General features: G+C 36.2%; 1 protein-coding gene across 2 annotated transcripts in view; it reads left to right on the forward strand.

Moving 5' to 3' along the window:
- The window catches only part of SLCO1C1 (solute carrier organic anion transporter family member 1C1), a gene marked incomplete at both ends in the record, with an annotated part of 47,579 nt that extends 33,618 nt beyond the window's left edge, over positions 1-13,961 (forward strand). For both annotated transcript variants that reach the window (XM_082666524.1, XM_082666525.1), the window contains 5 exons: positions 2,159-2,324; positions 4,551-4,735; positions 6,511-6,575; positions 11,842-11,959; positions 13,739-13,961. In XM_082666524.1, coding sequence (XP_082522650.1) covers positions 2,159-2,324; positions 4,551-4,735; positions 6,511-6,575; positions 11,842-11,959; positions 13,739-13,961 — 757 coding nt within the window. The remainder of the gene's footprint in view (positions 1-2,158; positions 2,325-4,550; positions 4,736-6,510; positions 6,576-11,841; positions 11,960-13,738) is intronic.
- Between the last annotated feature and the right edge of the window lie 2,174 nt (positions 13,962-16,135).

A 16,135-nucleotide genomic window follows, 5' to 3' on the forward strand; every position in this document is an offset into this window, starting at 1 on the left:
TGTTTTAAAAAAAATTATTGAGCTGCTACTAGTTGCCAGGCCAGCCTCCCTGATTGTATCTGCCTGACTGCCTAAAATTCTGCCTGTGGTTCAAAGGCCAACACTCCTGACATTATGTTCTGTTTCCTTATGGTTCAGTTGCTTCTTGCTCACTGCTTGCTCTCCAGCTTCCTTCCACATTTATCTATCTGTCTTGTGTTCATGTTCCATCATCTTCACTATCCTGGTTTCCCCTGTTAAGTGAACATCAATTATACTTTTGCCATCTAAAATGTTTGGAAAATTAATGAATGCAAAGTTCATATATCGTTGCTTCTAAGAGTTATCAAAGCAACAGTTAGACTTAATGGAGTGTAGTGTTGCCTTGGTAACAGTGAGCAATGTAGATTAAGAATGTTAGTTGTAGCTGCAAGAAGATTCTGGAGCGAGGAGAAGCCCTGTGCCATCTTTTACTATCCCTAAGATCCTCATGGTGGATGGACAGTGGTAAAGTACTTTATATTTTTCAATTTAGAAAACACCTTAGTTTTATTATCTCACTTCTACCTTCAGATGCCTTTATGAAGTAAGTTTTTTTACCTGCGTTGAAAGGGAACTGAGATTAGAAAGGTCAAGTAACTTCCTCAAAGTATAATGTTCTGTCTACGACATTATGCTATCTTTAAGCCAAAGCAAATATGTAAGTAGACAACAACAGAAAAATTTTGAGATTTACATTAAAAGTATACTCAGATGATAATAAAAGATTAAATATTTTTATACAAAATAATTATTCATTGAATACTAGCCCCTGAAAGCAGTTCATCTCAAAAGACTATAACTATATTGCAATAATGTTATCATTGTTTAAAACTCCTCTTTTGAAATTGCCTTCCATGTCTTTTTAGAATATTCTCAACAGTGGCAAAGATTTAACCTTTAAGAGCAGCTTTGTTATCGGAAGGAGCTAAAGAAAAGGCAGCATCCCTGGGGAAATCTCTCCCCTCCCAACATGGCTATTTTGAAAGAAAAATCTCATTTGAGCATAAACATTCTGGCATATTTGATAAAACTCATAATTAAAAATTTAAATAACAACTCTACTGTCAACACATCCTACATAAAACATATATGCAATTAATTTCTGCTTCAAGATTGCCCTAAGTGATAAATTTAATGTACCTTCAGTAATATAAAAGAATTGGCTTTATAAAATAAACATGCTCTCCAGGGGTTATCCAGAGTTTCTTTGTTCCACAAGGCTGTTTTGATTCTGGACATTAAACAGGAACACTATAGATAAGCTTTAGATATGATAGTGGAAGAAATTTTTCTTCTGCAATGATGAGAATAAGTCTGACACAAGACAAAAATGTAGAATGCAGAGGCCTGGAAGGGTTCTAATTCTGGGTTTGTCACTAACAAACGTGAATTTGAGCAAATTATCTGCCTACTTTGGACCTGACTTTCCTGATTTGCCCAATGAGAAGTTGGCCTAGATCACACCCACAGTTCTTTCAGCTCTAACCTTCTAAAATCTCAGCCCTACCAGTGTCCATAGTGGCCTGATTCTAGGCTTTCAAAGACACATTTATACTTTCAGATACTACAACACAGTCTCAGTTAAAACTTAATGCCTTAGAGAAAAAGATGACATATTCCTGGATGACTTCTTAGGAGGCGCAGTTAAATCCCCTTTCATCCTGCTAGAAGACATCTCAAAGGTCTTTTGCTTTTACATTTGAGGTGACAAAGTCCATAGTAGTTCTATGAGATGGAATATTATATAAGTTATTATATTGATATATAATAAGAGTAATGTCATAAATTGCTCTTAAGGTTTACTTTACTTTTCTATCTCATTAGTCTTTTTCATACATCACTGCACAGAAAAATATTAGAAGATTCTAGAGTCAGTAGATGTTAGTAAAAGCCATCAGCCAAGAACTGGATATCATGTGAAGTTGTAAACCTAGAAAGTTAACTTTCAAGAGAAAGCTATTCAATAGTGGATTCACATTTAATGATCAGAAGCTGGCATTTCTGATGACAATTGTGTTCCCCCAAAGCAAACGTTGTTGGCAGTGCCATTTATGTCACCCAAGAACATTGATTTTTGAAAGTATTAGGGTGCTGCCTACTAAGAGGTAATATTTTATACCATTACATTTCTTTTCAGAACCAAACCTGTCTCTTATCATGAACGAGCTCTCTTTTCAGATTGCAACTCAAGATGCAAATGTTCAGAGACAAAATGGGAACCCATGTGTGGTGCAAATGGAATTACATACGCATCGGCTTGCCTTGCTGGTTGTCAAACCTCCACCGGGAGTGGAAAGACTACTGTAAGACATCTTCTCTAAAGTGTGTGACCACAGGCCTGCGACAATGCTTAACTGTACAATCCTATGGGGGCTCAGGGATCAACCTAGGAGCAGACCACACCGGTCGAATCCCTGGCTTTGACTCCGCCCTTGTTCTTTTGTGTGGAGACAGGAAATATAAGCATCGCTAGTAGAACTAGAGTTGTTGGAAGAATTAGTGTCAGAATTAGAATAATGAAATAGGCTGGAGGAACTCTGTAATTATATAATCTAGTTCTCTCATTTTGTTTATAAGGAATGTTAGCTTCAAATGAGAAAGTCTCAGTCACAAAATCATATAATAACATCTGCATTGGGATCCATCTCTCCTGACCCCTGGTCCTTGCAGGTTTTAGAGGACAGGGCAAACAGAGGCCAGTATTAGGAAGTCAAGCCCAAAAGGTCTAGACCCAGGGGTCAGGGGTCCAATTGTGAGGAGGTTGATGGTTCTGGGACAGCTCTGCCCGAGATATCAAGCCAATGTGCATAATGACTAAAAGAGTAGGTGGCTGGAATGAAGGGTTCCTATAGGGTGTAAGAGGAAGATGAGGTTGGAACTATAGGTAGGAAACCAGTTGTGAATATTATGTACTTCAATCATTAATAGGTTCATCCCTCTAATCACACCTTTACATCCCTGTCCCAAGCAGAGACTCTTCCTTACACTCGTTGTGTATATGGCACAGTGACTGGATGGCTTTATACTTGTGGCTGATGAAATCTGCCTGTATTTGACAGTCCTAGAGGGCTGAAAATTAAACCACACATATATTTACGTATTTTTATCAACTAGATAAGAATGCTTAGGCAAACACTTCTGTAGACAAATTCATCCTTGTTGATTTTCTGTTTATTGTTATTTTCGACATTTTATTCAGAGAAGAAAGGATTGGTCTCTAGCAACAGTGATATAAGGCCACCCACCCATCTGAAATCTGAGTTTTCACCTTCCCTTCCTTTTCTTCCTTCTCTCCTTTCCTCCCTCAAGCCCGATCTTTGGCCACTACTCCTTGGCCCAAACTGCTTGAAGGTTTTTCTTTCCTTTTTCTCTTTTACTTTGGATTTACTTTTTTTTTTTAATTGAAGTACAGTTATTTACAATGTTGTGTTCATTACTGCTGTATAGCAAGGTGGTTCAGTTATACATATATATACATTCTTTTTAAAAAAATATTCTTTTCCTTTATTATCATAGGATATTGAATATAGTTCCCAGTGCTATAGAGTAGGACCTTGTTGTTTATCCATTCTATATTATAATAGCTTATATATGCTAACCCCAACCTCTCACTCCATCCCTCCCCTAAACCCTTCCCCCTTGGCAACCACCAGTCTGTTTTCTATGTCCGTGATTCTGTTTCTGTTTCATAGATAGGTTCATTTGTGTCACATTTTGGTTCCACATATAAGGGATATCATATGGCATTTCTCTTTCTCTTTCTTACTTACTTCACTTAATATGATAATCTCTAGTTGCACTGGAAGATTTTTCTTAACCAGACTTTCCATTTATTGAAAACACTGCATGCCAGAGACCTGAAGTGTGTGTGCTGGCCATGTAACTCCCTAGAAGAATTGCTCAGCAGAGAAAATAGGAAAGCCATGAGGCCCGGGTAGACTCACCATGTTTGAGGGCATAGGCACCCACGTGTGTGGCTGAAGTAGAGGGAGAGGAGGAAGATCATTGGGTGATGAAATCAGAGTGGGATTCAGGAGCTGCATCATGGATAGTGTGGAAGCCACTATAAGGATTTGGGATTTTATCCAAGTACAATGGGAAGTCATTGGAAGGTTGAGAATAGTGATGCAATCTGACTGCTATTTTTAAAGGCTCACTTGGGTTATTGTGGAAAAGAGAGTAGAAACATGTTGAACATGAAGAGACCACTGCGATAATCAAAGCAAGCAAAAATGGCGGCTTAGACTTAGAAGTGGTAGAGAAGAACATAAGGTACTGTTGGATTTGGTGGGATTTGCTTGGAGATGGTTCTATAGGTTCAATAGTTTGTAGACCATCTGCTCTTTGGATAATGAAATGTTGTCTATCTAGATTTTGCTTTGCTTGATATATTCTAACACAGAAAAATAAAAATTTCCCCATTGTTTATGAAATAAGTGTATACTATAAATTCTTTTAAAATAAATAGTTGCCTTTAATTTTATATACAAGTTACCTCAATAATTGGATTTTTCCCTATTGTGTTACAGATATTTAATAACTGCACCTGTGTGGGAATTGCCACCTCAAAATCAGGAAATTCCTCAGGCATGGTGGGCAGATGTCAAAAAGATAATGGATGCCCCAAAATGTTTCTGTATTTCCTTGTAATTTCAGTCATCACATCCTATACTTTATCTCTAGGTGGGATACCTGGATACATATTGCTTCTGAGGTGAATATTGATTCTCCCTGCCCCAATTTTAACATGACATACTGTGATCATCTATAGCAGTGATTTCAAACTCTGCTCTGTGGAATCATTATGATTCCTTACAGCTCTCTTAGGAAACTTGTTCTACTTTTATGCTTTTCCCACTTTAGGTTTTTATATAGATAATGTGGTTGAATAGCAGTTTTTCTGTTATAATTTATGCTTGAACATTTTTTATTGGCTCTCCTATCCTAGATCTCGATAAAATATATAAGTAAATTCAAATTTTAAAATATTAGTTTTGGGCTTCCCTGGTGGCGCAGTGGTTGAGAGTCCACCTGCCGATGCAGGGGACACGGGTTCGTGCCCCGGGTCCGGGAGGATCCCACATGCCACGGAGCGGCTGGGCCCGTGAGCCATGGCCGCTGAGCCTGCGCGCCCGGAGCCTGTGCTCCGCAACGGGAGAGGCCGCAGCAGTGAGAGGCCCGCGTACTGCGGGGGAAAAAAAAAAAAAAAAGTTTTGTAACAAGTATTTTCAGTGATAAAATTTTCCTCCTCACTGAATTAGTGTTGCAAGTATTACTGTTAAACAACTGATTGAAATCACCTAAAGATATTACAAATTTTGATAAAATTGTTAAACATGAAAAGTCAAATTTTATTGTAAATCAATCTTTTATGAGATGGATTATGTGATTTTGAAATTAATTCATATATCAAAAGATGGATATTAAGTTTTTCTAAAATGAAACTAATCAAAATATTGCATATAGCTTTAATTTCCCACAACTTATATTATAGAAATTGATTAGGAAAGATCTACAGAAGATAGGTTCTAACATCCACAAATCTGTTTTTGTAAAAGGGTTTAAGGAGAACATGAGATATTGATGCTTTCAAATGGAAACATGGGTTTGATGGGAAAGCATTGCCCCAGAATTCTCAGACCAGGATCATTCTTCATGGGTACCTATTTCTCCAACATTTGCTTACCTTGTGCCAAGTAGTCACCTGGGCCAAGTGAATAATCAGGCCAATAGAGGAAGAATTTTCCTTACCACCAGTCCCTCAAATGCACCACACTTTATTTTGATGTCAGAAGGAAATGTCATTTGCTTCAAGGGGAAGAGTTGTAATTTTTGACTCTTTTAAAGCAGAGACTAAATATTATACATATGAAGAACTTACTACCATGGTTAACACTCAGTAGTTATTATATATCCTGATTATACATCTAAAATCTATAGGCCAATCCATCAGTTAAAGTTATACAGTCATATTAAGGATGGTCTTGTTATTTTAGGTACTTTTGTACTTGACTGGTAAATTCAGGTCCCCACTATTTAGCAAAAACACTTAGCATGTCACAATGATTCTGATTCAACTTGAGTCAATAGGGTCCTATGCTTTTAGACCAAACCCCACAAAAACTAGTTATAGGTTATTAATCCTTTACTGTGCCTCAAATTCTTATAATTTCTTAGAATTTATTTCCCTGTGAGTCCTTGTTATTTTACTGATTAAATCTGATTTTACTTTAACACCATTTGAATATGTCATGTAAGAGTGATTTACCTTTTAGAAATATTAACTATAAATTCCTCGATACACTGCATATAATGGAACAAGGCTTTTACATAATTTGCTTTCCCTATGCTAGAATACTAGTGGGTTCTCCATAAATGCTACTTGAATTCTAACATCATTTCATGTGTGTTCAGTAGATTATCACTGACATTACTATTTGCTTTAATGTACTATTACACTGTTTGTCATAATGCTTTTGTTGATTTTAGGTGCATTAAGCCACAACTTAAGTCTTTTGCCCTGGGTATCTACACCTTAGCAGTAAGAGTTCTTGGTAAGTATAATCTATGCTTTAATTATGGTAGCCATTACAAGTGTATTTTGAATAATTTTCTAAATATTTTTACAGAATTATGACACATAACTAAATGATGTCAGTAGTAGATCCCTGTTCTTTTAATCTTCTTCCCTCCTTCATATCTTTCTTCCCTCCCTCTTTTCCTTGACTACTCTCTTCCTTTTTTTCAGAAATACTGAGAACCAATGCTGTACCCATGATAAAGTGATCTTATAAGAGTAGTGACATTTTTTAACAATCTTGTCTCTTCTAGCATGGGTCTAGTGTCAAAAAATCCATTGCTGTTATAAAAGAGCCCTCTGAGAGGAAAGCAAAAATTGAATCAGTAAGAAAAGCTGAAGTCTAAATATAATTTTTTAAGTTATTAGATGGAAGGAATTCTTTTGAGCTACTCTCAATACTAGGATATATCATTGGTAGAAAGATAAGATAATTCAAACAATCAAAGTGTGGTTTTGAATTCACAATTTGTTAAATGTAATAGGAATGGTTTCTTCTGACTACCAGACTTTTCAATATTCATTAGTTAAAACCCATAAAAAACAGAGTGATTAAGTTAGATGAGGTTTTTGTCCTTAAAGAGTTTATATTATAAAGAAGATAGTAAAACCATTGTAAATGTTCCTCTGTAACTTGACAGAGAGGAACTACCTGGAAGAAAAACAAATTCAGAACTTTAAATAAATGTGGTTTACATAAATCTTGATATAAAAATGGATATACGTGAAGATCGAATATAATCCTGATAAAATTGGGAAAACAACAAAAATGGAGGTTTATGCCATCATGTCTGGCTCTAATTCTACAATATAAAAACAGAGATTATCTAGAAAAAAGGCTATTGAGTCTGAAGTACAACCCTGGCTGTAATTAGTCTATCTACCTCCCTTTGAGAACACAGATACAACCTACAGTGTGAAAAAGATCTCAAGTAAAAGAAATAATTCATAAAGTTGATTCCATAAAAATGAAAATATACTTAGTACTGTATGATACCATTTATATGTGGAATCTAAAAAATACAGCAAACTAGCGAATATAACCCAAAAAAAGTAGACTCACAGATATAGAGAACAAACTAGTGGTTACCAGTGGTGGGGGGGGCAATATAGGGGTGAGGGAGTGGTAGATACAAACTACCGGGTATAAGATGGGCTCAAGGATATATTATACAACATGGGAAATATAGCCAATATTTTATAAATGGAAAGTAACCTTCAAAATTGTATAAAAAATAAAAATATATATATACTTGAAAATGACAAAAATATCATAAAGCAAACGACAAACTACATACTATTTTTTTTCCATTTATGTAACAGACAGGTGGCTAATATCCCTATTATAAGGAGAATGCCTAAGTACTGAGAACAAAAAGATCAACACCCTAAGAGAAAATGGGGTAAAAGATATAAACAACCATTTCATGGAAAAATAAATATAAATACCTCTTAATATATAACAAGATGGTAAAGACCCCTCATAATAAGAAGAGTACAAATTAAAACTACACTGATACTGATTCTTATTTATCAGATAGGCAAATTACCAAATGTTGTTTGTCATGTATTACAATACAAACAGAAAATCGATACACTTACACACTGCTGTTGTGAAAATTATACTATTTCTGGAGAGGGATATTTGGCAATAACTAACAAAATTACATATAGACTTACTTATCTTTTGACCTAGCAATCCCACTTCTAGGAATTGATGTCAAAAATGTGCTAGCAAAAGTATGAAGTAAGTCTAATCTTATGGATGTTCAATCACTGTGACATTAGTTATAACAGTAAAAGACTACAAGCAGTCTAAATGTACATCAGTAGGAGACTGGTTAAATCAACTATAGTAAACCCACATAATAGAATACTATGCAGCTGTAAGGACAAATGGGGAAAATCTCTCTCTAATGTTACCAAGTATATTAGTCAGTACTGGGTGTCATAACAAAACACCCTGGATTGAGGGGCTTAAACAACAGGAAGTTATTTTCTCATAGTTCTGAAAGCTGTAAAGTCCAAGATCAATGTGCCAATAGGGTTGGTGTCTGGTGAGACCTCTCTTCCTTATTTGCAGATGGCCATTTTCCCACTGTTCATACCCTGGATCTTTTCTCAGTGCACAGAGAGAGAGAGAACTTTGGTGTCTCTTCCTCTTCTTATAAGGACACCATTCCTATCAGATTGGGGCCCCACCCTTATGACCTCATTTAACCTTAATTATCTTCTTACTTTTTCCACATGCAATCACATTGGGAGTTAGGGCTACAACATATGAATTTTGGAGGGACACAATTCATATCAAGTGATCTCCAGTATATGCTTTTAAGTGAAAGAAAGCAAAATGTAGAACCATGTATATAGTGATGCATTTGGTGTAAGTATAGAAAGGTGGAAATATTATACACACACACACAGAGGTATTTGCTCTTATTAACAAAAAGAAACAATGGAAGCATAAACTAAAAACTAATACTATTTGTATAAAAACTTTACCTGTTAGGGAAGAAAGGAAAAAGGGGAGAGAAAACAGGATGGAAATGAGATTTTGTAAATGTAACTGTTGTATAATTTTTAATTTGAAAGCATGCAAAAATTTTATATAATTTAAAATAATTAAATTAACAGAAACAAAGAAATTCTTAAAACAAACCAAAACTAACTCTATATTATATGGGTGACATAACCATACAGAAAAAAACTTTAAACTACATGGAAAACAAAATTATTACCAAATCCCCATTGCTTCAGTACATTTTATGGTCTTGTCATTAATACTAACTTTGGCATTGTTATGTTAAAACTATTGTGTATTTTCAGGTTAAAGTAAATAAGATATTATGTTAATATCATTAGGAATCAATATTTTCAGCATAATAGAAAAGCGATAAAAGCATAAAATATTTAAGTAAAACTCATTCTTAATTTAAACTTAAAATGTTAATATGAACTCATATAGCTTTATTTTAAAATAATGTGTATCTTATAACTCTGTCTCCTGAAAAATCTAGAATCTATTTAACCCAGGAGAAATGAGCACCCATAGCAATGAATCTGTGCTATCTAAATATCATTCCTCAATAAAGAAACCACAGCACCTTGGAGAACTGACCAAGGTCTAGGGTAGAAAATGCATAAGATGATTGTGGGACAACTTTTGTGCAAGAAAGTGAGAAAGCTATCAAAGGGATATGTCAAAAGGACACAGGACCAATTTGAGGAGCTTGGCCTAAGGTGAGATAACTTGAAAATAATATACGTAATATAAACAATATTATTATATTAATATATAACATAACTAATCATTATAATATCTGCCATGTCTTGAAATACAGTGAATATATAAAAAGACGTAAATCTGTAATGATACCTAAATAATTTTGGAGAATACTAGGGCATCAATTCATTATTTTTAAAACTGATAAATGGAAAGAATTGAGCATTTATCCTGCCTTCCTTCTATATTTCCTTCTAAATAAACTATACTTCGAAGTAATCAAATAGTCATGAAGGAAAATTCTGTTTTATAGAAAAATCCTAAATAATTTTACACAAGGAATAATATAATTTTTAACCATCTGTTTTGCAACCTCATCAACATTTGCTGAGAGCTATAGGTGAAAATGGATGAAAAACTTCATAATGGAGGGCATAGCCTGAGTCTCAGATCCATTTTAACATTACAAAGAGTGGCAAGTAGACAGCATGTGACTTCTGCCAGAACACACAGAACCACCTGTGCCTTGTTCCTGCCAGAGTCTATGCAGGAGCTAACTACCAGGTTATTGGAGAAATGAAGGATAGGAGAACAAAGTAAATGACGTCATGAAGAAGCAATCAGTCAAATCCAGACTGTGGCATGTTCTACAGGACAAATGTCTTCAAAAGTCATTAGTATGAAAAAAGAAAGTTGGAGAAGAAGCTGATATAAAGAGCCATCAACTAAATTTTTTTAAATAGATCTTTACTGGAGTATAATTGCTTCACAATACTGTGTTAGTTTCTGTTGCACAACAAAGCGAATCAGCCGTATGCATACACATGCCCATGTCCCCTCCCTCTTGAGCCTCCCTCCCATCCTCCCTATCCCACCCCTCTAGGTCATCTCAAAGCACAGAGCTGATCTCCCTGTGCTATGCTGCTGCTTCCCACCAGCCAACTATTTTACATTCAGTAGTGTACATATGTCAATGCTACTCTCACTTCGCCCCAGCTTCGCCCTCCCACCCCATGTCAAGTCCATTCTCTATGTCTACCTCTTTATTCCTGCCTACCTGGTTTGAATACTGATTAGAATGATCCAACTCTAAAACAATGCTTTGAAGACATTCAGAAAAGTTTGAATGTGGATTTTTGATAGGATTAAAGAAATTATAAAATGTGTCATGTGTTAAATGGCAGAGTGATATATTTTTTAAAATGTCAGAGATGATTTCTGAAATACATATAAGGAGAATGACGTGATATCTGAGGTATCTCTTAAAATATTAAAAAAAAAGTTTCTGGATGCACGTTGGGTTGTGGGACTGGAGAGAGATAACACAGGGGTGGCAAAATATTGATATCAATAATTGTTAAAGTTAGTGACGGTACATGAGGTTGTATTACATCATCCTCTCTAATTCTGTGAATGTCTGAATTTCCCATTATGAAAAATTTAAAACATACAGAAGAAGGCAAGCATTTGAATCTTGAGGAACATCTTCACGTTATTAAGAGCAATGTAAAGTTAGTTATCACCTAAATGTTTTTCAGTGGCAAATAATCTATTTAGATGGACAATGTATATAAAGAGAATTTTTATTTAAGATACCAAATAATCTAAACTGACTGTTAGATATCTTTATCTATGTGATCTTCTTGCTTACAGGATTTTATGCAAAATCGGGTCAGTTAGCTCTTTTTTGAATCTGGAATTCTTCTCATCCTGGTACAGAAAGGGAGAGACCCTTGCAAATATTTTCCTTTGTAAATGTACATCTTCCTTACAAAAAGGAAACTTATGCTACGTCTTCAGAGCTTCTCCTATGACTTCTGTTTCTCAAAATTATCAGCTCAAAATAATCTTTATACCAGAGGCATATTTTGGGGTGACATATTCTGGTTTTCTACAGATGCCCTGTCATCTCCAAAGCAGTGAATTTTGGACTGACTGTGTTTTCTGAGAATCATTAATTATAGGCTAACCAAAAAGATATGTGTATATTTTTAGTAGCAATTATTTGTTTTTCTCACAGCAGGAATCCCAGCTCCCGTATATTTTGGAGTTTTGATTGATACTTCATGCCTCAAATGGGGATTTAAAAGATGTGGAAGTAGAGGATCCTGCAGATTATATGACTCAAATGCTTTTAGGTACCGTATCAAACTCATTCCCACATCTCACGGCTACCACATCCCAGGTTTGCACAATGCAATTGGCACTAATAATCCTCATGTAGTTTCATTGCTTGTAAGGAAAAGGAGAGTCTAATCAAGAAGTTTTTTCTGGGGCTTCCCTGGTGGCGCAGTGGTTAAGAATCCACCTGCCAATGCAGGGGACACGGGTTCGAGCCCTGGCCGGGGCAGATCCCACATGCTGTGGAGCAACTAAGCCCGTGTGCCACAACTACTGAAGCCCGCGTGCGCCGTGCTCTGCAATAAGAGAAGCCACTACAATGAGAAGCCTGCGCACCACAACGAAGACCCAACGCAGCCAAAAATGAAAATAAATAAAATAAATTTAAAAAAAAAGTTTGTTCTGTTTTATAGAATAATTCTATTATTATCTGATTATTTGGCTAGATCTTTTGTTTTTCCCCCATTCTTAATCTTGACTCCCATTTTAAGTGAGTAATCATTTAAAAAAATATGACATAAGATTTCAGAATAGAGTAGAATTTTCAAAGTTTGTGCACACAAGTGAGTTAATTCCCTGAAACTCAGAAGCATTTAAATCTAGGTCACATTTGGGGTTTAATTCTATTCTTTTTCAAACTGAGCCAAACTGTCCCATTTACGTCAGATATAATCCCTCTGGGCAAGAGTTGGATTTGGCTGTAAATCTGTCCGGCTTTTATTGCCAAACTGATGTTCAATTATTCCAGTACTTGAAATGCATAAAAGTAAAAGGTTTTCTCTGTGTGTGTGAGTGTGTATGGGGTTGAGGGCATGGGTTTTTTTCACTATGGTATCATTCAGTTCAATTCATCAAACATTTAGTTTCCTTATTGCTTAAAGCAATACTTCAATGGCTTAAAAGCAAGAAGGATTTTTTTTTTCACTTTACAAGCTGAGTATTCTCTAGAGAAATAAACTTGGTGCTGAACTGTGTAAGTTGGAAGTTGGCTGTGAATTTAGCCGACCATCTCAAATAAATTTGCTTGACTTAATGGGCTTTGATGTTATGTGAGAAGTTTATTTTGGTCTTTGGAAGGGACCTGATCTATGAGGAGAATTGGCACTTTATTCACATTTACTAAGGCTGTATTTTAGTGCAAAGACAATGTAATTCAATCAGAGACTATGAGTGTACATACAAGGTAACCAGCATGAATCATTTAACCTGTCCTTTCAAACCTTTGTGTCTTATAATCTAATGTAGAACTAAAGGCTACTCATGGAAGAAATGGATTGAAACCTCTGGTTTGCTCTTAAGTCAGTCTACTCCACTGAGAGCTCTGATTTCCCCTTAATGTTGCTTCTTGCAGTTTTTCCGTAGAAGTGAATTTGGGCAAGCTTCGAGGGGAGGGTAACCACATAATTTATCATGCAAACCTGGGTACTTCTGAGAGTGAAAGGGGGCACTATTAAAAACTACACTGGGACAACACTAGCATAATCTGGGACTGTTCTGGGCAAACAGGGACACAGTTACCTGGTCTAAGGAAATAATTTACAGAGAGGATGGGATGGATTATATAATTACCAGTGACTGAAAATGATGGTACTACTAAAATTGCTTTATATTAGCTTACTGCCTTCCATAGTCTGTCAAATGTTCATAGAAAGGTCTTTCATAGCCACTGAATCTGCATTCTTAAAACCATCCTCATGATAGTTTTATTGATATTGATATTTTTGGATGATATTATTACATTTTATTTAAAGTTGGATAGTTGCCATAATTAAGATGGACATTCTCTCTTCTTCTAGACACATGTATCTGGGACTAACCATGATCCTTGGCACAATGTCCATTTTCCTAAGTATTGCAGTACTTTTCACTTTAAAGAAAAAGTATGTTTCAAAACACAGAAGCTTCAGAACCAAGAGAGAAAGAACAATGGTGTCTACAAGAATCAGGAAGGAAAACTGTACGACGAGTGATCATTTGCTACAACCCAGCTACTGGCCAGGCAAAGAAACGCAGCTTTAGACAAATGATGACTTGAAGCCATGTTTTCCAATTTCTGGAAATTCTGCAAGCAAGTTTTAATCAAAAGGTTTTAAATGTGTAAATTCTTTCTCCTTTCAAAAAGATGTCTACTTTGTTTTTGATCCTAAGTATTAGATAATGTACGTGATAACAAATACAATTAATCATGTTTCAGAAGGTGTAGAAGGTAAAGTTAATCTTAAATATTTTAATTTATCAACCAATTCCTTATATTATTTACTCATTCTGCTTAACTTTGCCTGTGCCCATTGATATATTAGCTGTACTAGTAGAACAATTGTCACTATAGTTTAATGGCTATGTGTAAAGTAATTTCTAAACTGAGATACTTGCCTAGGATAAGAGAATACTTAAAAAAAATTAAATGACATCTTGGTCTCCTTCAAATATCACCTTAATGATGACGTTAGGATGGAGTCAGAACATGTAGAGGAAGATTTTGTTTTAAGCTCCTTCTTTCTTTTGAAATACAATAATTGATATAGAAATGTATATTTGTAAATGATCTTGGAGGATTCGAAGTTTGAATTACTAACTCTTCTACCATTACGAACTCTTCTGCATGTATTTTATGTGTGAGATTTTAAGTGACCATAGTTGTAAAGTAATAAAATTAATATTTAATATGCTTTCCTGTCTTTCTATGAATTCAGTGGAGTAAAAAGTATTGTTAAATACTGCCCATATTTTAATGTATATAAGCAGCTCCAGACTTATGTTTGTGATGTGGTCCTAAAATATATTTGATAGTGAATTTCTGAAAGTCCACAATAAACTTAGATGTTATAACAGGAACACAGGGTGATGGGGTGAGTGATGCTGTGGTCCCTTTTGGTGCTCTCCCTGGCATCGTCACAAGGCTTCTGGGCAGGGTGATGCCATTGGTACAGTCTGCCAGATGGCTCTCTGTTTCTCTGTAACTGAAAAAGTCATGCCAGGCACTTCCTGTTCACTGGCTTCCTGGTCCTGCTCTCACTGAACTAGTAGATTCAGCAGTCCACCATCTTTAATCTTCAGCTCTACTATGTGTTATGTCTTTCTTCCTCCACCACTGCTGCACCCTAGAAGGGGCCTGACCTTCCCAAGAAAAGCAAACTTAGGTAGATCCACCCCTCCCCTGCATTGGAATCTTGGAATCCACTGCCACAATTCTTAGCAGCCTTTAGAACACAAAAACAGGGCACTTCCAACAAGGAGTCTCTTTGAGTTATTTCTTGGGAGCCTGAGTCCAACAAAATTCCAGCTCAGAAATGCAGTCGCGGGACTTCCCTGGTGGTACAGTGGTTGAGAATCCACCTGCCAATGCAGGGGACACAGGTTCAAGCCCCAGAGGGAGGATCCCACATGCCATGGAGCAACTAAGCCTGTGTGCCACAACTACTGAGCCTGTGTGCCACAACTACTGAGCCTGTGCTCTTAGCCCATGAGCCACAACTACTGAGCCTGTGTGCCACAACTACTGAAGCCTGTGTGCTGCAACTGCTGAAGCCCGTGCGCCTGGAGCCCATGCTCCGCAACATGAGAGGCCACTGCAATGAGTAACCTGTGCACCACAGCGAAGAGTGGTCCCCACTCGCCACAACTGGAGAAAGCCCACGCACAGCAACGAAGACCCAACGCAGCCAAAAATGAATAAATAAATAAATAAATAAAAAAGAAATGCAGTCGCCTTACTCACACAGTGGAAGGATCAAATAAATTTTCCCCTTACATACCAGTCCTAAGAATATGATGAATGGAAAAAACTAGAGATGAAAAGTGTGGGGATGGAGAGCAGGGAAAATTTCCTTTAAATACATATTAATTTTGCCATTTTATTTGAATTGCTGGTGCCAGATTATTTCATATTTTACTATTTTTAAAAATGAAAATAGACTTGGTTTGTTTCCAGCAGGCCTACTTCAGACCTGCTGCTGCTGTACTAACTTGTGAGCAGGAATCCTTTTTGTCGTCTCGGTATCAGCCTTACCCATAGCGGATATTTACTGAATGGGTGAGTGGGAACACTTGTCAAGAGTTTTCTTTGTAGAGATATAATTGAAATTCAAGTTCCTCATCCTGTCTCCCACATCCTCTTTATTTTCTAAAGCTTTTGTAGCAATATCCTGAAAAATAACTTCTTTGCAAGTAAATTTCTAAACAGGATCCTATCC

This window comes from Grampus griseus (assembly GCF_964374135.1).
Source record: "Grampus griseus genome assembly, chromosome: 11".
Lineage (NCBI taxonomy): Eukaryota > Metazoa > Chordata > Mammalia > Artiodactyla > Delphinidae > Grampus > Grampus griseus.